General features: G+C 45.8%; 1 protein-coding gene across 1 annotated transcript in view; it reads right to left on the reverse strand.

Moving 5' to 3' along the window:
- GLS2 (glutaminase 2) overlaps nucleotides 1–24059 on the reverse strand; it is a 156598-nt gene that overhangs the window by 27073 nt on the left and 105466 nt on the right. The window contains exons 8-12 of the mRNA XM_075337011.1: nucleotides 19391–19423; nucleotides 16135–16193; nucleotides 12612–12678; nucleotides 10531–10581; nucleotides 8460–8636 (exon numbers count right to left, since the gene is read on the reverse strand). Coding sequence (XP_075193126.1) covers nucleotides 8460–8636; nucleotides 10531–10581; nucleotides 12612–12678; nucleotides 16135–16193; nucleotides 19391–19423 — 387 coding nt within the window. The remainder of the gene's footprint in view (nucleotides 1–8459; nucleotides 8637–10530; nucleotides 10582–12611; nucleotides 12679–16134; nucleotides 16194–19390; nucleotides 19424–24059) is intronic.

The following is a 24059-nucleotide window of genomic DNA, read 5'->3' on the forward strand; positions in this document are numbered from 1 at the left end:
CAGCACAGCTGATCGCGCTACTCACCTCAGTTGCTGCGTGGAGCTGACAGGAGCGGATGTGTCTTCTGCTGCTCCGGTCACCTTCATGCAGCAGAGCTGGTAGCAACGCTGGACCATCCTGGATTACGCCGGACATGGAGGGCTTTTTTGGGCTGATTAAATTGGTGAACCAGGAAATGTGTTTGTGTTTTTTATTTCAAATAAAGGATTTTTCAGGTGTGTGTTTATTTACCGTAACTTACAGATTAATCATGGAAGGTATCTCGGGGAGACGCCTCACATGATTAATCTAGGATTTAGTGGCAGCTATGGGCTGCCATTAACTCCTTCTTGCTCGATTTGCCAACGCACCAGGGCAAATCGGGAAGAGCCGGGTACAGTTCCAGAACTGTCGCATCTAATGTATGCGGCAATTCTTGGCGTCTGCTGGCTGATATTGTTAGGCTGGGGGGCTTCCCATAACGTGGGGCTCCCCATCCTGAGAATACCAGCCTGCAGCCGTATGGCTTTATCTGGCTGGTATTAAAATAGGGGGGGACCGCACGCCGTTTTTTTTAAATTATTTATTTATTTTACTGCACAGTATAGACACGCCCACCGGCTGCTGTGATTGGGTGCAGTGACAGCTGTCACTCAGCGTGTGGGCGTGTCTCACTGCAACCAATCATATTTGCCGGTGGGCGGGGAAAGCAGGGAATATGAGATCGATTAATGAGTGGCCGGCTTTTTCAAAAGAGGAAAAGCCGCCGGAGTTTAGAGAACAGCCGTGCAGCGCCGCGCCGGTGATCGGGGAACGGTGAGTATGCGAGAGGGGTACTCCATTCAGTCACTCTGGTGATTAGCGGTCACCGGTGAGTCCTTCACGGGTGACCGCTAATCAGCTCGCGACACAGACAGAGCCGCGGTATGAGGATGAAGTCGGGTGAAGTTCACCCGAGTTCATTCTCAGCGCGCGACTCTGTCTGCTGTCAGCCGGCATGTATCAACGACATTTAACATCACACACGGACATTTCACACGGACAACACACACACACACGTCAGTTAAGTTTCACACGCACACACGGCCATTCCACAAGCACACGTGGTTACCATACACCGGACACACAGCCACCACACGTGCGTTATTTACGGACCAAAAAACGGATTACGGACATGAAAAACGGCCCGTATTACACGTGCGTGGTTATCAAGGACGTGTGTTTTAGGCCTCAGACCGTGTATCCACCCATATCCTGTTCACCGCCCAGTGGCGTACCGTCAATAGAGGCAGACCACGCCACTGCTATGGGGTTCGTGAGCTTGAGGCAGGAGGGGGGGCCCGCAGCTGACAGCCCAGGCCCCTCCCCTTTCATTCCTCAGCTCACCAGGCCCCAGGGTTCGTGGCCGCCATCATGGCAATGAGGGGACCCGAGTCGCTCATAGAGAGCTGCCCTCTCTCCTAGTCTGCACTGATTTATGTGATCGGTGCAGAATAGGAAATGTACTATGGAGGCTGCGGTGAAGGACCTGTTATCTAACTAATCATGTGCCTGTTCACATGACCAGTGAACATGCAGGTCCTGTTGTTCAGCTGCTGCAGCCTCCGTGCAGCTCCCAGTGGTTTCTCTCCTGCTCTGCACCGATCAGGACTGCAAGATGAGGTAATGTATAGTGTGAGTAACTGGGCATGTAGTCTGTCTGTCTGGATGTCTCTGTCTGTCTCTCTCCCTGCCAGAATGTCTCATTCCCTGTCTGTCTCTCGCTCTCATTCCCTGTCTGTCTCTCGCTCTCATTCCCTGTCTGTCTCTCGCTCTCATTCCCTGTCTGTCTCTCGCTCTCATTCCCTGTCTGTCTCTCTCTCATTCCTTGTCTGTCTCTCTCTCATTCCTTGTCTGTCTCTCTCTCATTCCTTGTCTGTCTCTCTCATTTCCTGTCTGTCTCTCTCATTTCCTGTCTGTCTCTCATTCCCTGTCTGTCTCCTTCCCTGCCAGTCTGTCTCTTTCCCTATCTGTCTCTGTCAGTCTCTTTTTCTGTCTGTCTGTATCCGTCTCTCCACCGATATCATATTACCTCACACATAAGCATCTAACACTAAGAATGTCCTTTGTTGCCTATAGCAACCAATCACAGCTCCTATTAATGACCTCACCTCACAGCTCCATTGACTTTAATGTAAGTAATTTTTTTGGTGAATAACTAAAGCGCGGGGTTACATTTTCCCCTCAGAAAATAGTCTATGATGTTCCCTGGGTCACATGAGGTGTCTGTGCAAAATATCATGACTATAAATGAGACGGTGCGGATTACTATAGTGGACACACATACAGTGTGTGTGTATATATATTTATATATATATATATATATATATATATATATATATATATATATATATATATATATATATATAATATATATACACACACACTTACACATACACATACACACACATACACCGTTTTATATATTTTATATATTAGATATACACCTAAGGCTGACGATTCTGTCTGGGGCTCATCATTTTAATGACCCAAAAAATGGTGCATGTGTCGCGGGCGGGGAGGAGGGTGTCAGCACACCGCGCTCACCCCTTCTGCTCGGGTCCGGCAGCTGCTCCTGGTGGCTCGAGCTGTGGGCCGGATCCCGGGGTTTCTCGAGCGACACTCCTCGCCCGTGAGTGAAAGGGGGTGTTTGTTGGGTGTGGGGATTGTTATAGTTCGTGACGCCACCCACGGTTATGGTGATTGCACCACCGCTGCTCAGTATAGGGGTCCCGGGGATGGTGATGCGGAGCAGCCAGGTGTTGTGTTGCCCCTCCGTGGGTAGGGGTTGGTGATCCCGGGGCCCGGTGATGAGATGTAAAGTGTAGGGCCTGGAGGGCGCAGGGACGCGGGGGCAGGGCTGTGCCTTGCGGCACTGTGGTACTCACTCAGCCTGACACACGGACACAGTTTGTACGGTAAACCAACGGCTGGTAGGACGGTCCCACAGACGGCTGCACCTGCACTCCCGGTAGGTGACGGTGATGTCTCTCTTCCTTGCACCTGTGTTGACTGATGGTAGCGGTGGATTCCCTCCGGTTACCCGCTCCCCGGCTGCAATCTGGGCCGGAGGAGCTCTACACTTTGCCCGCAGGCGCTGGCCCTGAGAAACTGGTGCCGTGGCGGTGGCGGTGTCTCTCCAATACGGGTTGGGCTGTTGCCTTCAATCGGGACTTGGTTGTTGGGGGATCTGCGTCCCCGTCACTGACGGATTTGGCAAATCTGGCGACTCCTAGCCTTGCCGGGGTCCGAGAGGCCCCTGCCCTGGTGCTGACTGTCCTTCGGAACACTGCTCCAGACCACCGGGCACACAGCCAACGGGGTCCTTCCAGGAACTTCCAAACGGTCCCCCTCCAGACAGTCACCGCCGTTGCTGACCTTGCTGTTCTGGCCCTCACAAAGCTGGACCCTTCAGGCTGTCTTTCTCTTCTGTCACTTTACTTGCTTTCACTCTCACTTTGCTGTTTACTTTTGCCCTGTCTAGACTACTCCTCCACTCCTTCCACTTCCTCCTCCTGGACTCATCTGCCTGGTTTCTTCCTGCCTCCAGTGTTGTGAGCTCCTCGGTGGGCGGAGCCAACCGCCTGGCCCACCCCCTGGTGTGCATCATCAACCTCTGGAGGAAGGCAACAAGGATTTCTGGTTAGCTGTGATGTGCCTACCTGGAGTGTGGGGTGTGGTGGTGTTGTGACCTGTGGCCCCTGGCTTGCCCAGGGCGACACACATGCAGCTTTTTTCGGGCTGTCAAAATGACTTTTGGTTAATGTGTGATTGGTGAGGACTGTTTGCAGAATTAGAGATTTTCCAGTGATGGTGCGATTGTGGAAGGATGGAGGTCAGTATGCACAGGAGGATCTCCGCTCCACCGGTAACTGCATCCCCTGGGTCCTTTCTCTGGGGGACGGTGCAGGGAGGTCAGCTCCGTGTTCAAAGAGGCAAAGTCCAGCAATAGAAGAAAGTTGTTTCCAGCATCACGTCCAAGAAATGAGGTTAAAACCAATTTTATTCCATTTAAATAAAAGAAAATAAAAATAAGAGTTTTTGTCGACTATTCCACTTGCGGTGTGTGGCCAGGTTATTTGGGGCCGCCGCTGCAGGTTTCTGCTGGGGCTGATGGAGTGATGCAGCCTGGATGGCTAGAGCCCTATGCAAGCAGGGACAGGCCCCAGCAGTGGATGATGGGGGTTGTAGTGGGGCACAGTCTCAGTGCACGCTGTCAAGGAAATAGTCCACACCAGTGTTGTAGTTTAACTTGCCTTGTTTACTTTGCTGTGGTGGTACCTGAACCTGCGGGTGTCGGTCCCAGGTGTCTCCGCTCCCCTTGTTCTCCGTGCCAGCTGTGACCTGGGATCGCTGACCTCAGTGCACACTTGTTGATGGGCTCCCGTGGCCTAGAACTACTTGGGAACCTCTCTGTTTCTCTTGGTCCTATTGCAGGCAGCCTGGACTATTTAAGGGGTTCAGTCCACGGTCCGCTCTTTGCTCCTTATGCTTCAGACTCTTTTGGTAGTGAAGAACCCTGGAGATTCCTTCACCTGGTGGAATTGACAATGTCCATAAAGGGTCTCACTGTACTAGGGATCTGCACCCTGCCTTGTGATTAGGTCTGTGAGCTTGGTTCTGTCCTTCCACGGACACGCTGCGGTTCCTGGAGTCTCGTACTTCCACAGGGGCCCACAGGTCCTGAAATTCCCGGTCCCTCACCTCACGGTCCTCTCCTTATTACAGCACTCGATTCTCACTGCAGGTCTTTTCTGTCTTTCCACTTTCACTTCACTCCTTCTCTATTCTGCCAACTTTCTCCTCAGACTTCCCCTCACAACCTCTCCTAACCGACCTCCTAACTGCCTCCGCACCACTTCCTCCCGCCTTTTTCCAACTGTCACTTTGGCCCCTCTCCCTCGCTGCGTTGGGTGGCTACTATCCAATCAGTGCCCTCCCTTTTTACCTGTTACTAGGCAGTCTCCCAGGTTAGTGTTGGGGTTGTGTGTGTGGCCTGAAGTTGCTGGTGCGTTTACTCTGGCACGGATATTTCGGGGTTTGGATTACCACTTATATTTTGTGGCACCTGGTACCTCAGGGGTGCTACACTTACCTGTGCAGATCTAGCAGGATATGTCTAAAACTAAGAACATGTTTTAGGTGTGGAACGCGTAAGCCATTGTTTTATACTTCGTGGACGTCCATCCAACCTAGTGTTTGGTTTTAATTTTATGGAATAAAATAGTCTTTTAACCTTATTTCTTGGACGTGATGCTGGAAACAACTTTTTTCTATTGCCGAAGGATTGAGGGGTAGAGCCAGAGCTATGGTGGAGTCTAAAGGGGGCCTGAAAATTTTGGCAGTATGATGCCCTGAAATTCCTGGTGGCAGCCCTGGCTGGAGGGGACCGGGGTGGCTGCCTGCGGTGTGTGCGTTTTCACTTTCATGCCGTCACCAAGCAGCTGATTAACGCCGCTGGGAGCTGGCACTGTTTCTATAGCTGCAGACTAGCCAACGCAGAGATGCAGACTCATCCACACTGCACACTGTGCGCGGCCTGTGCTGAAGACGAGGGAGTGGCCAGGCAGCAGCTTCTTCTAGTGAGAGATGCCAGGAGGAGAACAGCCAATCAGGAGAGGGGGCGGAGCTTATTCAGTACAGCTGCGTGAGAATGAAATGATGAAAAGGAAAACAGCGCAGGAGTGAAGAAGTAGAGAACACAGAAAAGAGAGAAAAGCAAACAGAGAGCAGAAAAACAGTGAGAAGCAGAGAACAGAAGGAAAAGAAAGAAAAAGCAGGACAGGAGGAGCAGCCAGGAGGACTCACAAGAAGTGCAGCAGAGAGGCCAGAGCCACTATCATCATCTCTCACAGCACAGGAGCAGGTGAATATTATAATGTACAAATGTCTGCCTGTAACTCTACAGAAAAACTGCCCTGTGCTGTGCCATCACTCTGTGTTGTCCCTTTGCCAATACTGTGTGTGTGTTGCCCCTGTGCTGTGCCATCACTGTGTGTGTATTTGTTGCACCTGTGCTGTGCCATCACTGTGTGTGTGTGTTGCACCTGTGCTGTGCCATCACTGTGTGTGTGTGTTGCTCCTGTGCTGTGCCATCACTGTGTGTGTTGCCCCTGTGCTGTGCCATCACTATGTGTGTTGCCCCTGTGCTGTGCCATCACTGTGTGTCTTGCCCCTGTGATGTCCCATCACTGTGTTTGTGTCTTGCCCCTGTGATGTGCCATCACTCTGTGTGTTTGTGTGTGTGTGTATTATCCCTGCACTTTGCAGAGTTTTACTATAGTTCCTAAGGCTATAAAAAGGGTCATAATCGTTACCATTAAATGGGGGAGACAGATGTGAAAATGTATATTGTGTGTGGTGAGGGGCACGAAGAAGGACATTGCTACTTTAGGCCAAGTTCACATATTGCAGATTTTTTAGGGATTTGCGGTGTGATCCCACTGGTCTTGGTGCAATGAACTTTGCTCAGTAACAGGACAGTGGTTATATTCAGACTCTATGTGGTGATATTTGGTCATGGAATGGTGGCATTATTTTGCAATGTATTATTGGCCTTTATACGGTGGGTGTTGTTCAGTAACACTATGTAGTAGTATGTGTTATTTTTGACTATAACCTGCCCACAGTAACATGTATAATGATTATTATGATAATATTTTGTTTGTCGTTTTTTTATCGTGGGGGGAGCCCATTCAGACTTTTGCTATGGGGCCCCATGATTTCTATGTACGCCCCTGCCACCGCCATTAACTTGAGAATGACGGCAGCTATAGGCATAGAAGTGGTGCCTAGGTATAGTAAAGTAGCCATGCGCTACGCAATGAAACCACCTATAGCGCCACCTGGTGGAAAACAACGGAGTTAGCATTTTTATCTTGAAAACGGAACGAGATAGAGAAAAAAAGTGAATAAAAAAATTGTAGGGCATCATCAATTCAATATGACTCGACACCTTGCATACAGAAATGCTATGATATGAAAACCATGACCCCCCCCAAAACATTGAATACTGGTCACACATATGGCGCTCATTTATCTTTGATGCTCAAAGTGGCCACCGTCAGCTGCAATGCACATCTGGACTCTGGACAGCATACTGTATCTTGCTGCATGTTGGTAGGTGACACGTTTGCACAAGCATCTGTAATACGTCGCCGTAGGTCCTGCAATGTTGGTGGAGGGGTCGCATACAACTTCTGTTTGATGTGACCTCACAGAAAGAAGTCCAATGGGGTCAGGTGAGGTGAGCGTGGAGGCCACTCCACGCAGCCACCATACCCAATGACTTGTAGGAAGGTCTCCATGAGGTATCGCTTTACGTCCGCAGCCTTGTGAGTTTTACACGTTCTAATTATAGCATTTCTGTATGCAAGGTGTCAATTTGTATTGAATTGATGATGCTGTACAACTTTGTAATTCACTTTTTTTACCTCTATCTCGTTTCGTTTTTCGAGATAAAAATGCTAATTCCGTTGTTTTCCACCAGGTGGCGCTATAGGTGGTTTCATTGCGTAGTGCATGGATACTTTACTATACCTAGACACCACTTCTATGCCTATAGCTGCCGCCATTCTCAAGTTAATGGCGGTGGACAGGATATGGGTGGACACACTGTATGCTTCAGATCTAGAAGTTCTCTAAATGTTGAGCTCTCTATAACCCCATCCACACCAATGATTGGCACTTTACTACGTACACTGTGCATAGACAGAAAGTTGCCAATCAGTGATGGGGATGGGGTTATACACAGCAAATGAATATTGAAGTCTACCTGACAGCAGGTTTACTAGTCCTCTAGTGATAAGCAACCCAGTAAGTGACACATTACTGGAATCAGGGTCTCTATCTCTACATTATGCTGCACATATATTAGATGGTACATAACCTGGTGACAGGTTCCTTTAATGGGTTGGACATTGACATGCAAGTAAGCTACCTATGGGTGGCCCTAGAGAGGCAGTTGTCCACCAACTGGAGGGGGTCAATTGGCTACAGAGTAACACCTCCTTTTAATAGAAAGGGTTGTAATCACAGTGTCTCATCCTCTTGTATGGAATATACAGGCTGCGGTTGGTCAGCAGCCATTGATCCGCTGCAACAGTCACATGACATGGATGGTCATGGAACAAGGTGGTGGAACACGTTTCTACAGGTGAACAACTGGCTACGTCAATGGTGCCATCAACAAGGATTCGGATTTTTGGATGGGAGAGGAGTATCCTTTTTTTTTCCACCTTGGGGCCAATAATAAGTTGTTGTAATGTAATGGATAACCCCTTTAAGCTTTTTTTTAGTTTTCAAAGAAAAGTGGCTATAATAGCTCTTATACCGAACTTTGAATAATTTATCTATTAAGGACTGTTTAAAAAAATGTATTTACAAAAAACAAAACAACAACCTCTTAAAATGTGCTTAAATCTTATATCAGTGCACTCACATGAAAGGCAAATTGTCCAGAGAAGTCGTACATCCCACAGGAATGCATTAGGCTCAGAGTATTTCTTACAGCCTCAGCGCTCAGGACCCGCTCTCCTGTGATGGGACAGATGCCACCATTAGCCAGGGTGGCAGCAATCACACTTCCCGAATGACAGTTCACCTCAATGGAGCACAACTACAAAGAGAGGAAATATATTATTCATCAGATACCATGTTTGGGGAACATACTGTAACGGTCAGAGAATACATGCAAAGAATTAGAATCTTAAACAGACTTTTAAAAATACATAAAGAGGTTGTCCAATACTTTTAGATGTTATACCCTTAGTATACATCATCAGTATAAAATCAGTAGGGCAGGGTGTCAGGTGTTGGACCCCAACCAATCAGCTGTGTGGGGCTGGATTTAAACAGCACATGGATTGGAATAGCACAGGTCTGTGCGCTGTTTAGTGGCCATTGCTGGGTACTGCAGATCACCTCTAATTCTCTGTAACAGAACTGATCTTATATTGATGACTTATGTTAATTAGAGGTCATCAATATAAAAGTAGAGGACAACCCCTTTAATCATTTAATGACTCACCCATGTTGAGCCTTTAGGACAAAACATTTTTTGATTTTGTATTATCGTGTTCCAGGAGCCATAATACCCGCAGCTGTTTTTTCGCATTTTGGGGTGCACTTGTCAGTGACACCCTTTTGGGGTAAATTTAACTTTACCAAACTTTAACTTTTGTGGAGGGAAATAAAAAAAAAAAAAAAGCCAAGCTGTTTTTTTAAATTTTTAATTGAGCCGGACATCTTTCCCAAGCCCCCAAACTGCCACCATGTATGCTTGCTAACAAGCCCTTTTTATTGTCTTATTGAAAACTACATATGTGTCGCGGGCGGAGGAGGGGACGCTGCGCTCACCCACTGCTCGGGTCCGGCTGCTCTGCTGCTGCTGCTCGGTGGCTCGAGCGGTGGGCCGGATCCCGGGGACTCGAGCGGTGTTCCTCGCCCGTGAGTGAAAGGTGAAAGGGGGGGTGGTTTGGTTTAGGGATGTTGTCTGTGACGCCACCCACGGTTGTGGTGAGGTTGTGACACCACCGCTGCTCTGGACGGGGATCCCGGGAGCGATGGCAGGGAGCAGCTTGGCTGTTGGTTCTCCCCTCTGTGGGTAAGGGGGTTGGTTGTCCCGGGGCCCAGTGAGGGGTGAGGGGTAGGATGACAGGCGGGTTACGGGGCCTGGTGAGGTGCAGGGTCGCGGGGCAGCGCAGTGCCGCACGACACGGTGGTACTCACTCAGCCAATGATGAATACAAAGTCTCTGGTAAAACAAACGGCTGGATGGATGGGTCCCACAGACGGCTGCGGTGTTTTTCCCCTGACCCCAGGTTGGTAGTGTAAGTCCTTTCCTTCACCTTCGTGTACGCTCCTCCTGTGCTCCGGTTTCCAGCTGGCTCCCTGGTTCGGTACCGGACGGGCCACTACCCTGTCCCGGCTACCTACGGTTCCACCAAGACTGTCTTCCCGGCTCCTGCAGACGGCCACTACCGTCTGCCTCACTGGCTACACGAGGGACCTATGCTCCAACCTAGGCCCCAGTCCGCGTCTGCCTCTCTGCAGACCTCCTCTCTCTTCCTCTGCCTGGACTTGTCTGAGCTGGTTTTTGACTCAGGCCAGCTAAACTCCTCGGAGGGCGTGCCTATCTGCCTGACTCCGCCCACCTGGTGTGTCTGTCTGAACCCGAGGGAAGAAATCAGGTCTCCTGGGGATGTCTGCTGTGAACTGCTGGGGGTGGGGGTGTGTGTGTGTTGTTACCTGTGGCCCCTGGCTTGTCCAGGGCGCCACATATGCATCAAAAAATAAATTCTTAACTGCAGTGGTGATATCATGCAATCAGAATGACAGATTTACTCATCATAAAGCACTAACGGAGGTGCTCATGATAGATAATTCCATCATATACTGTGAAGGGGTTAAAAGATCCTCGCTAAAGTAATGATCAAAGATTTGAAATAACTTAGACCTATTTGTGAAAGGTGCCAAGCACCAAATTTATGATGAGGTTGATCATTTCTTACCTGGAAGTAAAGGTCTAAAGCAGAGACCATGTCAGCTCCTTCTGGAAAACACTAGAAGGACAAAATGCAATAGTTTTAAAACTTAGAAAGGAAGTACATGGATGTAGATTAAGTAGTAGAGTTTTTAAGAGTTTTTGAACACTTATGCTATGTGCGCACGTTGTGTAATTACATGCAGTTACGCTGCGCTTTGTAGCACAGCGTAACTGCATGCGTCCTGCGTCCCCTGCATAATCTATGGAGATTATGCAGGAGCCGTGCGCACGTGGCGTCGTAGAGCGCAGCGCTTCGGCTGCTGCCCGAAGCGCGCGTTCTAAGAAGTGACATGTCACTTCTTCCGTGCGCTCTGCCTGCAGCCCCTGCTCTGTCTATGGGAGGGGCTGCAGTCAGAGCGCATGAAAATCGGCTTTTTTTTTTTTCACTACGGACATTTTCTGCAGTGACTGTACGCAACGTGCGCACATAGCCTTATAGTTTTCCCTTGAACAATGATTGCAATTTCCTTTGCACAATCAGGGTCAATCCCTGGGATCTAGATTAATGCCCTAATTCTAGAAAAATGCAAACACAGGTTTTACAAATCAAAGTAAATTCACGGTTACAAACTAGTATATCTTCTTATGCAGTAAATAGGTTTTATTTGATGATTCATGTCACGGAGACAACCTGGGTGATCACACAGATAGCCCACCACTGTCATTATTATTATTATTATTATTTATTATTATAGCGCCATTTATTCCATGGTGCTTTACAAGTGAAAGAGGGTATACGTACAACAATCATTAACAGTACAAAACAGACTGGTATAGGAGGAGAGAGGACCCTGCCCGCGAGGGCTCACAGTCATTGTCACAAACAGCACTCCGCTGCCTCCAATCATCAGTACAATATACAATTGACCAACAATTGGATGAGGTGACTGGTGCTTTCACTACTAGGGTAGCTCACAGTGAGGGCATAGTATATATACAACCGATTCCAACGCATGGAATATATTATATATATGTATATATGACCATATCAAGGTGTGTGTGTGTTTGTGTATATATCTATATCATATATGATATAGATACACACACACACACACACCTTGATATGGTCACTGCCAAACTCCTCAGTAACCCAAGAAAACTACTAGCTGCTTCCACCATTCGTTTACAGGTTGATTGGACACCCATTAAAGGTAGCAAATGGCTTCAGGGATGCAGTTTGTAGAGTGAGAGTATTAGGGTTTAGTTATAACAATATCAAAAGAAAAATTACTAAAACTGTCACAGAAATGGCTCAGATCTATGGAGGAAAGGACTCCACTGAAAGTGGAACAATCCTACACAACAGTATCTTGCTAGCAGTGAACAATGATCACAATTTGGCATTTGATTTTATTAACACAAGTTACACTCACATACCTCCACCTCTGGTGACTCATAACAAGGCTGATCATGAAATGTGGCTTCAGTCTCTAGAAAGAGATCCCCAACTTTAAGGATATTTTTGCCCCTGGAGGTCCCAGGTGGAACATATCATGGTCATGTTTCTTATCATGATTTTACTTTTCTATAGATTTGAAACATGGCATGGATAGCATCCTACACCTAACCAACTGATATTAATTTGGTAATAGGCAGGCCTCACACTTATGAACAAATACGCCTGTTCTTCCTTTCGGGATCATGATGGTGAAAATATATCTCCCATAAATATCGGATCAATATTCATGACTGACAACTGGCCCCAAAAAGTCTGAGACAATCTTTTGAAGCTCTGAATGGTTATCTCCTGAGGTGATACACTTGAGGTTTCTCCAGCTCTGTATGCACAGACCCCAGACCTTGTGTCTGCTTCACAGCAAATAACCAATGAAATTACCTGTACACACCAGGCGTCCTGGATATTGTGTTAGCCCTTTTTCTTCTTCGGTTTTAATTAGTTTATCACTTCACCAGTTATAATGAATCCAATATGTTCAATGTGGGGGCAGATGTGTCCACTATCTAGAGATGTCTTATGGATTGTACAATTTTTCCCTATGACAATTCATATTAAGAGTATACCAAGGCTTGAATGACAATTTTTACCTTTTTCTCTTTGAGGTAATATCCAATAGCATAGTTTCGATCTCCGGTCTCCTTTTCTGATTGAAAGCTGCAGAATATGGAATAAATTGCATTTACTAAAATTTTGGAAGCCATTTACAATTTGCATATAATTCATTTAGAAAGGTTTCAGCATTTGAGACTACGGTAAATGTCACCTCGTATGTTTGGGTGATTAAAGTAGTATTTACTGAATGTTTCTGGCTGTGGCGCATCTGTATGGTTTTAGTGTAATCTTCCTAAAATTGGCCCTGTCTTGAAGTTTATTACATCATGCTTTTAAGATAGTGCTTCAGAAACCTTGAGCTAGATCTCACTAGTGGAGTGCACACTAGTTACTAGTGAGCCTCCCCTAAAGAGAAGCACAAGTTAAAGAAGTGATTAAAAAAAAAAAAAATCAGCAATAATTTTAAATTTGGCATAGACTTTGATTGCAGTTGGTAGGACGCAGGCACCTCTATGATCTAACTCAGAAGTAAAAGTTCGAGTAGCCCTGCACCATGTAAAAGTATAGTAGAGGTGAGCAGATGTTTTGAAATTCGGATTCTCCCCAAAATTAGATTTTGGCTTAATAAATTAGCACCTACCTTAGTACTGGAAAATGGAGAGATAAAATGTAGAATTTCACTTATCCAGTTGAATCTGGAAATAGAAAGCAACTATGCCGTATACATTGCCAGTCCTGTGCCCAACTGTGCTCCACTGGGAACCGCTGATCTCTGATGACCCAGGTACTGACCACCACTGTACCATATCATCAAGGTCTGATGATATGGTACAAGGTTCACCAATGTACAAGGTTCGGCTATGTGCGCACTTTGCATTGAGTTTCTTGCAGTTGTAAACGCATCCTCTGGCAGAAATGGATTTTTCCAAATTTGGTTTTGACCACAAAAACGCTATAAATACGCTTGCATTTTTGCTGCGTTTTACATGCTTTATCATTGCTTAAAGGTCAGATGCGTTTTGAAGACAAATACAGTACTAAGTAAAGTTTAAACAGTCAAACACTATGAAAAAAAGGGAAAAAAATTATAACAAATATCATGCTTAAAATCATACACACAATGGCTTATTTTATTAAAATGATAACTGTGTGCTAATATTTATGCATAAAATAACGTTAATTTCTTGATTTTCATAAATTTAATTGTCGGACTATGTGTGTGTGTAAAGGGACATATCATGCCCTTAATATAATGACAAAAACGCATGCATTTAATTTGTCAAAAACGCATGTTTTCTGCATCAAGAAAGCATGTAAAACGCTAGGATTTTGATGTTGAATGCGTTTTGCAACTTCTCATTGACTCTAATATTAGCAAAACGCTGCCAAAATGGCAAAAACAACTGCTAAGATTTTACTATATATTTATCTATAATCATATAGTTTCCCCTAAAAGCCACTTTTGTGCAACTCATGGCTAAGTGATACGGCAAACAAATGCACAAGATTCAGTTTCCAGGACCGTCCTAAATTGACACCTATCTAAGGATAAACCAATAATACTGATCTCTTATTATAACTCAGCACATGAAGTTATAGCCAATTGGCTGCTCACATGTAAGTATGTAAGGTATAGAGACAAATGTATTATTGGAGTACAGTGGATTCAGTTTATTTATTATACTTATTAATGCAGCACCATCACATTCCATAGTGATTCCCAGACATTAATATGTTGAGACAGGTGATATATTTCATGCATGTATAGACTCTTTTTATTGGTACACTTTTGCCACTTTTTGCACCTAAACTTTGGTTCAGTTTGGCTCATGTTGTTGCATCATAAGTAGTGATGGGCACACCCGTCTATCTGAGAACCCCCCATTACTAATCATGCAACTCAAAATAAATGCCAGCCCCCAGCTGTCTTCTTTACCTTAGCGGGGTATCAAAATTGGGGTGACCACACGCCGCTTTTTTTTTTTTTTAAATTATTTATTTAAATAATTTGAAAAAGCTCCATAGGATTCCTCGTATTTTGATACACAGCCAAGATAACACAGACAGCTCCGGGATGCAGCCTCCAGTTGTCTGCTTTATTTATGCTGGGTATCAAAAATATGGCAGAACCTATGCCATTTTCTCATTTATTTTTGATCTCCACTTTAGGGACTTAGACAGCTAGTGTGAGAGCAATCAATAAGAGATCCTGGCAGTCTGACTGCAACAAATCACAAACGCTGTCAGACAGCATGGGTGGGGGAAGCAGTGAATATGCATTAGGTTTAATGAGTGGACCTGGAAGCAGTGTGACAGCCACTCGGGAGACTTGGTATGTAGAATTGTCCTAGTTTATTCCCCATTCGGCTTCCTTTTGCAGCCCACTAGCCCTTACTAACTCCATTTTATAACATTTACGTTCGGGTCCTGTAGATTTATATTGGGTTCGGCGTCTGGAATCATGTTCGAGTTCAAATCCGATCCCGAACCAACTTTTTTTTTTTTTAAGTCCAGCTAGACCCAATCACCAATCCCCAATCCCAACAAAATCTATGGGTTCACCAATGTCTAATCATACTTTTTGTCTAAGCAATCCTCAGTGTAGAGCTGCACCGCTTTTTAAAAGGGAACCTGTCACTAGGTTTTTCCCATATAAACTGCAAGGCACGCGCATTTCTCTCTACCCTGCTGAGGGCAGAGCAAAGTACTGTAATGTGCTTTGTGACCTTTCGCCACACTTGCACATTACAGTACTTTGCTCTTCCCTCTAAAGGAAAGAGAGAAGTGAGTGAGCACAGGAGCGCAATGGAGGACACTGTGTGGATGGCATAGGATGTGTCATCCACATGAAGCAGGGATAGAGGACAGTGATCGCAAGAAGAGAGGAGGCACCGGGTCAAGACCAACATCGCCCAGAGGACCAGACCGCCCCTTAGGAGAGTCTAGAAAGGTCTTTTTTATGGTATACAGATCGGCTTGGAGACCTATATACAGTATTCTAGAATGCTGTATATAAGGGCTTACTGGTGGTGGCTGCAATTTATATGCGAAAAACGTAGTCCCAGGTTCCCTTTAAGTGAACAGTAAGTATTGTTTTAAAGCTAAGAGTGAGAAAAGGTGATTACTTGCAAATTTGTGGGGATCCATTTGCTGGTTGTCTCAATGATTTCAAAAACAGAGCTCTGAAATGCCATGTCAGAGCAGAGGTGAGGCCTCACATACCCTCCTGAGACAGAGGAGCGCTGTGCTCCACTACGTCCGGGGCTCCCAAAGGGAATAAATGGAGCAGCAACATTTCAGAGTCCTGTTCTCGAGATAACATAACATGCATCTTTGGATCGGTTATAACTTTAAATTGTAGGGATAACCTACTGTCTAAAAGTTGGAAGTTATAGAGCCAGACATACTAGTAAACACACAAAGGCACATAACCATAGTTAGGTAAGAAAAACAGCAATGTGGCAATGTGTTTTTGTATAGACAGGATAATTACAGTAGGACATGCGAGCCCTCCACACTTGACTTTGGCGCCCAGACTGATACATCAGTTGTCCTTACGTTGCATTGCTGAAGCCAATGAACTCGTTTCCTGCCATCCTTTTCAAAAACTGCATGACCTTGAGAATAGAAAGAAAGAGCTTAAATGGAATCTGTATATGTATCCTGACACAAAGGGAACATCACTTTATTCTATTCTTGTACAGAATAGGAGCAAACTTTCAAAGTTAATTTCATTTGTATTTTCATCTGCAGAATCATTAGGGAAAGTTATATCAAACTGAGGGGACTGGGCATGTGTATAAGTTATGCATTCATTTTTTTTAATGTAAGGCTGTGTTCACATTTGCATTTACAGTCTCACTCAGAAAGCAGCAATATTTTTTTTGTTTTCAAAATTCCCCAAGCAGTTTTAATCCACTGTATTACGGTATATAGTATTGCTGTGAAAAGTATAGGTGGGAAGAGCTGAAGCACTGGAGTCAGGCATGTGATTCCTGTCTCGAAATGACCAAAACCTTACAGATTATTTAGGTGGATTGAATAAAAAATTCCAATCCATGCAGAGATCATGCTTATTAAGAAGAGTGGATGACATTAAGTGGCTAAAAAAAAATATTAAAATACTGTAATTTTCGGACTATAAGGCTGTGTGCGCATGCTGTGTTTTTTGCCACTTTTTTGTTGCTTTTTTGGTGCAGTTTGTTGCCCAAAACTGCATGTTTTTCCTTCTCCCATCAAGGTCTATGACAATTCAGAAATGCTGTGCGCACCTTGCTTTTTTTTTTGCCTGCAGTTTTGGGTTGACAATAAAGCTGAAGGATGTCAATTCTTTGTGGGTTTTTGTTCTGCATTTCTTAGGCGGGCTTTGCATGCTGCGACATCGGTAACAATGTGTTACCGATGCTGCAGCGATAGTCCCGCCCCCGTCGCACGTGCAATATCTAGTGAAAGCTGCCGTAGCGATTATTATCGCTACGGCAGTTTCACACGCACATACCTGCCGTGCGACGTCCCTCTGGCTGGCGACCCGCCTCCTTCCTAAGGGGGCGGGTCGTGCGGCGTCACAGCGACGTCACACGGCAGGCGGCCAATTGAAGTGGAGGGGCGGAGATGAGCAGGATGTAAACATCCCGCCCACCTCCGTCCTTCTCATTGCAGCCGGCGGCAGGTAAGGTGAAGTTCCTCGCTCCTGCGGCTTCACACACAGCGATGTGTGCTGCCGCAGGAGCGAGGAACAACATCGCACCTGTCGCTGCACCGGCATTATGGAAATGTCGGAGGCTGCAGCGATGTTATGATAACGACGCTTTTGCGCTCGTTCATCGTATCAAAAAGGTTTTACACGTTGCGATATCGACTGCGACGCCGGATGTGCGTCACTTTCGATTTGACCCCATCGACATCGCACGTGCAATGTCGCAACGTGCAAAGCCGCCCTTAGCCTTTCCAGCCATTGATTTGAATGGGAAAAAGTGCAAAAAACGCATGCTTTTTTTATGCATTTTCTGGCACAAGGTGCCTTTTTTTGTGAAAAAATTTTCTGCAGCATGCGCACATAGCCTAAGACACACTTTTTGCCAAAACATTTGGGAAGAAGGTAGGGGGTGCGTCTTATAGTCCAGATCATTCTGGCTTGTTGGTGAGGGGCGGCAGTGCAGCAAGGTCACAGGAGGCAGTTGCAGACATCAGAAGAGGACTGGAGGAGTGGATGGAAGGTGAGTAGAATTGTTTACTTTTTTATGTTTGCGGCATAATGGGAGGCATACCTGGGTGGGTCCATGATTGGGAACACATATACCAGGATGGGGATCGTATATACCAGGATGGGGATCATTTATACCAGGATGGGAGACACATGTACCAGGATAGGGGCCAAATGTACCACGATGGGGGCCAGATGTCCTAGGAGGTGGATCATATATACAAGGATGAAGGACATACAGTATATACCTGGAAGGTGACCAGGATGGGGGGACGTTAGTACTGAATTGAGGGATATTACCCCCTATATACCAGGATGGGGGACATGTGTACTAGTATAACGTCATATATACCAGGATGGGGATATATGTATTAGGATGGGGATCATATATACCAGGATGGGAGATATATAAACTAGGATGGAGGACATACAATATACACCTGGAAGGTGCCCAGGATGGGAGACGTTAGTACCGAATTGAGGGCTATTACCCCCATATGTACCAGTATGGCGGATCATATATACCAGGATGGGGGAAATATTTACCTGGATGGACTGGATGGAGGACGTACAGTATATACCTGGAAGGTGCCCAGGATGGGGGACGTTAGTGTAATACCCGGCCACGGACGCTATCAGAAGACGAGGGAGCTCCAAAACTGAGCATTTCTGGCTGCTTGCTGCTGTCGCCATAACCGAATACAGCTGATTGGCGGGGACGGGGGTGTCGGACCCTGACCGATGAGATATTAATGACCTATTCTAAGGATAGGCCATCAATGTTAAAGGAGTGGAACGAGGATGGCAAAAAGTGGGAAAAAGCAAATGTATTGATACAGTATGTCCCCAATGAACTTACAGTCTAAATAATAAATGGCACTTGGCATTTGGGCTATGCTACAGATTTTGCATTGAGCACTAAAAGTTATAACTCAAGTTAACACATGCTTGAAATTTAAAAAAAAACAACAACAAAAAGAAAAACCACGCTTTAAAAATAGTGATGTTCTGGTATGTGTCAAGAATTGAGAAATACTGCAGGCAACCGGCTACTGTCAACCCTTGTGTCTAATGGTGCCGAGCTGGAAGCTGTCTGGTATTCTGAGGGCTGGGTGCTATAAGGACACGATTACTTTTCGTATAATCTAATGGATGGGAGCATTCATCTTCTCCTTGTATGGAGACGTTTCTGAATCAAGACTGTAAACTCCTTACGAGAAAGTGCAAGAAACATGAAGAATACGACAACATGTAAAGACACTGCTCCTCGAAAACGCCAGAGACCACCAGGGAGTGGCCATGAGACCTTTGTGATTTACGTTAAACAGGTCAATATTAACTTGTTTTATATTTTATTCCCTTTTCTGCTATTAGCACATTATTTTTAATCCCATACAACCCTTTTGATCATGGCATTTGTCATTGAACTCGGCAGCACGTTGCTCTGACATGAGCTTATTCTCATATATTAGTCAATAATGGATACGTCTCATGTGGAAATCAATATCTTTGCCTTGTTCATGTGTTAGAAACGTTAATTGAAATTTGTGTCTATAGCAACGAGAAAGTGACCAGATATTATATTGACTGATGAATAATGCAAATACTTACATAATCAAACTTTTCAGCCTTGTTAGACCCTTGCTATAAAAAAAAAAAAAACAACAAAAAAACACATTATCAAAGTAGAAAATGTCACGTCAGCACTACCTTTGTTAAAAGTGTATTTTTTCTTTGTTTTTGGAGCAATATGTAACGAATACTATATAATATACTGTATATAAAGAATCATATAACAAATATGTTCTACATGAAATGTAACTATGTAGTTTTACCACAGATTAGCAATTAGCAAATCAATTTGATTTGATAGAATCAAAAATTGTATTTGTATTGCATTTTAGGAAATTCATTGGAGCTATTGGAGCTAATGAATTTGAACAATATATGATTAGATTTGTGTAAATCGACCAAAAAAATGCCCACCGATATTGTATGTAAAGTAAAAGATTACATCAGCCAGAAAAGGGTCCCATGACCTAAGGCGAGACAGTACAATCTTCCTCATAATACCTTGGAGCCATCGCATGTCATTATGCAGCTAATCAGGAGGGGCTATCAGAGCCTGTATAAAAGCCAAGGCAAGGAATGCTGCAGCCATTGTAGAGTGATTCTGTATACACTATCCAAGCTTGTATGAGCTAAAAACACATTGATCTCAGAAGAGGGAGGACAAGAATGAAATACCTAGATGGGTTGGTGACTTTGTCAGCTGTGGTGATCAGGGCACTGGCAGCCAAGGTGGTAGTGGCACTCCGAGTAAGGGCAAATCTAAAGAATGGGGGGGCTAAAAGCCGCTTTACACGCAACAACATCGCTAAAGAGATGTCGTTGGGGTAACGGAATTTGTGACGCACATCCGGCCTCGTTAGCGACGTTGTTGCGTGTGAAATGCAGGAACGACCGTTAATTATCAAAATTACTTATCGTTGATCGTTGACGCGTCGTTCCATTCACAGTTATCGTTGCTGTTGCAGGACGAAGGTTGTTCGTCGTTCCTGCGGCAGCACACATGGCTACGTGTGACACCGCAGGAACGAGGAACAACCTCGTACCTGCGGCCGCCCGCAATAATGAAGGAAGGAGGTAGGCGGGATGTTCGTCCCGCTCATCTCCGCCCCTCCGCTTCTATTGGGCGGCCGCTTAGTGACGTCGCTGTGACGCCAAACGAACCGCCCCCTTAGAAAGGAGGCAGTTCGCCGGCCACAGCGACATCGCTAGGCAGGTAAGTATGTGCGACGGGTGTTAGCGATGTTGTGCGCCACAAGCAGTGATTTGTCCGTGACGCACAACCGATTGGGGCGGGTACGCTCGCTAGCGATATCAATATCGATATCGGAGCGTGTAAAGTGCCCTTTAGGGCATTTTCTGCACTGAGACAACATTCAGCCAAATCAGTGATGATGATATATGTTGTGTGGCAGAAACAGCCCCTGGGACCAGACAATAGACAATTGTTGACCCTAAGTAAGGCCAAGTGCCCACGGGAGAAAATACCTGCGAGTTTTGCCACGGAAAACTGCGGATTTTCTAGATTTTCCAGATATATCCGCAGTTTTACGCAAGTACAGACACTCCCCAAGGTGTCCTATGGGATTTGGGGAGTGCTGTATTAATACTGCAGTATTTTCGGCTGCAGAAAATGCTGTGGATTTCCCGAAGCCGCACGTAACTGCATGTCAATTATTCATGCGGAGTTATCTACAGAATTCCTGCCTTTCCACTATGGAGATACAGGATGGGAAATCCGCAGGAATTCCGCACTGTTTCCACAGGTTTACCACAACAATTCCGCCAGAAATCCATAATAACAGATAGCTGCAGATTCCGGGGAGCTACTGCGTGAACCTGCGGAAATACCTGCAGAAAATTCGGCAGGCACATTCTCCCGTGAGCACATGGTCTTATAGTGATGCTGACGATGATTACTGTGTGGTGGACAAACCTAAGAATCAGATGGAGGAAGTGACATCATCAGAGGAAGAGGGAGTTATGGTTTGTGATTATGAGGTAGCTGACGTGCATATAAAACTCTTCCAAGGGTAGGATTGTTTCTTCTGCGGTTAGATCAGAAACAGGTGAAGCTGCAATTGGTGTGGGTAGAGGAGGCTCGACAGGGGCTGAAAGCTCTGGTCAAAGTAGAGGTGGCAACGGGTTTTACGCTTGGGCATCTTAGGTATAGAAAAAAATTTCTATGTTATCAAAGGACCAATCAAAAGGGAACTGGCCAGCAATGAAAGGCTCAAGCTGTCCTCCTCCTTTGGCCGGGGTCACACATCCAATGCAACAGTAAAGGACATGAACAGTCTATAATTTTAAGGGTAGGTTAATTTGAACAGTGAGATAGAATATCCAAAATGAAATCCAGCAAATCACATTGTATAAATTATACAAATTGTCTCTCCAGGAAAGGAGACAAACTCTAGCGCAACCTATTGGAAGTAGCAATCCTAAAAGTCACAAGTGGCCTTTCAACAAGCATTTTCATATGACCTAGGATATATGCCAATTCAGAATCCCAATTTGCAGACACGGTGTTTCGCGGTGATTGCCCCTCATCAGTGCAAAGTGTTGGTAACTGATCTGGCTTATAAGAAGCTTTGTGGGGATCACGGGGTAAGACTATTCTCCTTACGTAGACCTGACAAACCAGTCTGGCTGTCAGTGGTGAGGAGACTTATAGCTGCAATGCCCTCCTGGGAATTATTCAAATTGTCTCTCCAGGAAAGGAGACAAACTCTAGCGCCACCTATTGGAAGTAGCAATCCTAAAAGTCACAAGTGGCCTTTCAACAAGCCTTTTCATATGACCTAGGATATATGCCAGATCAGAATCCCAATTTGCAGACACGGTGTTTCGGGGTGATTGCCCCACGTCAGTGCAAAGTGTGGGTAACTGATCTGGCTTATGAGAATCTTTGTATAGTTTTATATGTATATAAATTATATACATTCATTTGCATTTTGCAGAGAGAAATAAGTATTTGATCCCTCTGGCAAACAAGACAATAATTGGTGGCAAAACCCTTGTTGGAAAGCACAGCAGTCAGACGTTTTTACTAGTTGATGATGAGTTTCCGCACGTCAGGAGGAATTTTGGTCCACTCCTCTTTGCAGATCATCTTTAAATCATTAAGATTTTGAGGCTGTCGCTTGGCATTTTGGAGCTTCAGCTCCCACTATGTTTTTTATGGGATTAAGGTCTGTTTGAGCCACTCTTTGTTGCCTTGACTGTATGTTTTGGGTCATTGTTGTGCTGGAAGACCCAGCCATGACACATTTTTAATGTCCTGGTGGAGGGAAGGAGGTTGTCACTCAGGATTTTATGGTACATGGCTCCATCCATTGTCCCATGAATGTGGTTAAGTACTCCTGTACACTTGGCAGTGAAACACTCACACAAAAAAAAAGTTTCCAACCTCCATGCTTGACAGTGGGGATAGTGTTCTTTGAGTCATAGGCAGTATTTATCTTCCTCCAATCACAGCGAGTTGAGTTAATGCCAAAGAGCTCAATTTTTGTCTCATCTCACCACATCACCTTCTCCCAATCACTCTCAGAATCATCCAGGTGTTCATGGCAAACTCCAGATGGGCCTGCACATGTGCCTTTTTGAGCAGTGGGACTTTGCGGGCACTGCAGGATATTAATCCATTGTGGCGTAATGTGTTACCAATGGATTTCTTGGTGACAGTGGTCCCAGCTGCCTAGAGATCATTATCAAGTTCCCCCTGTGTAGTTTTAGGCTTATCTCTCACCTTCCACATGATCCTGGATACCTCACGAGGTGAGATTTTGCATGGAGCCCCAGATTGATTAAAACTCATTTTGTATTTCTTTCATTTTCTTACTATTTCACCAATAGTTGTCTCCTCACCCAGAATCTTACTTATGGTTTCGTACCCCATTCCAGACTTGTGCAGGTCTATGATCTTGTCCCTGACATCCTTAGAAAGCTCTTTGGACTTGCCCATGTGTGCCGCCCCCGCAATAGCCGAGGGGCTGCTCGGATCTGGAGCCACAGTGGCTTGAGGGGTCTCCGGATCCGAGGTGGGATCGTATGGCCACTTGAAAGTGAAAAGGGGATTTGAAGGGTGGATTTAGATAGTGTTCGTGACACCACCCACGGGTTGTGGTAAAAGGGAGAGACCACCGCTGCCATTAGGGGAGCACCCGGGGACGATGAAGCGGCAGCTGAGGATGTTAACCCCTCCGTGGGCAGGGGAAGGTGTCCCGGGGCTGAGTTCTGGGCTGGCTGGGGACTCGTTGGAGGTGAAGAGTCACAGTGTCCTCACACAATCCAGGAAAGCTGACACTGACACCGGGTAAACCAAAGTCCTGAATGGCCCGTGGCCAGTAGTTGAGCACGCTGGGTTCGTGCCCCTGTGGTGTTGCTTGTTGACCTGAAGCCTTCCCTTTGGCACTGTGTGTAACTTGGTGGATCCCTTTCGCCTGTGACTACTAGGGTCCCACTCACCTGCGTGGCTAGCAAGGTGAGCCTGCTCTCAGGGTTCACGCTTGGGATTTTCTGGCCAATGTTGGGAAGTCCTATCCCCCTCATTGCGCTAGTACCCCCGATTTTGGAGCGGGTGGAGAGCGGTTCATAAAGATTCTGTCCTCGTCAGGTGAATTGCTGGGCTGCATAAAGCTCCTTACCAGCCTAGGGTCCGCATACCCAGTCGTGCCCTGGCCCCTGCCCGGTTATAGCACAGGGCCGCCGG

The sequence above is a fragment of the Anomaloglossus baeobatrachus genome, chromosome 2 (assembly GCF_048569485.1).
Source record: "Anomaloglossus baeobatrachus isolate aAnoBae1 chromosome 2, aAnoBae1.hap1, whole genome shotgun sequence".
NCBI lineage: Eukaryota > Metazoa > Chordata > Amphibia > Anura > Aromobatidae > Anomaloglossus > Anomaloglossus baeobatrachus.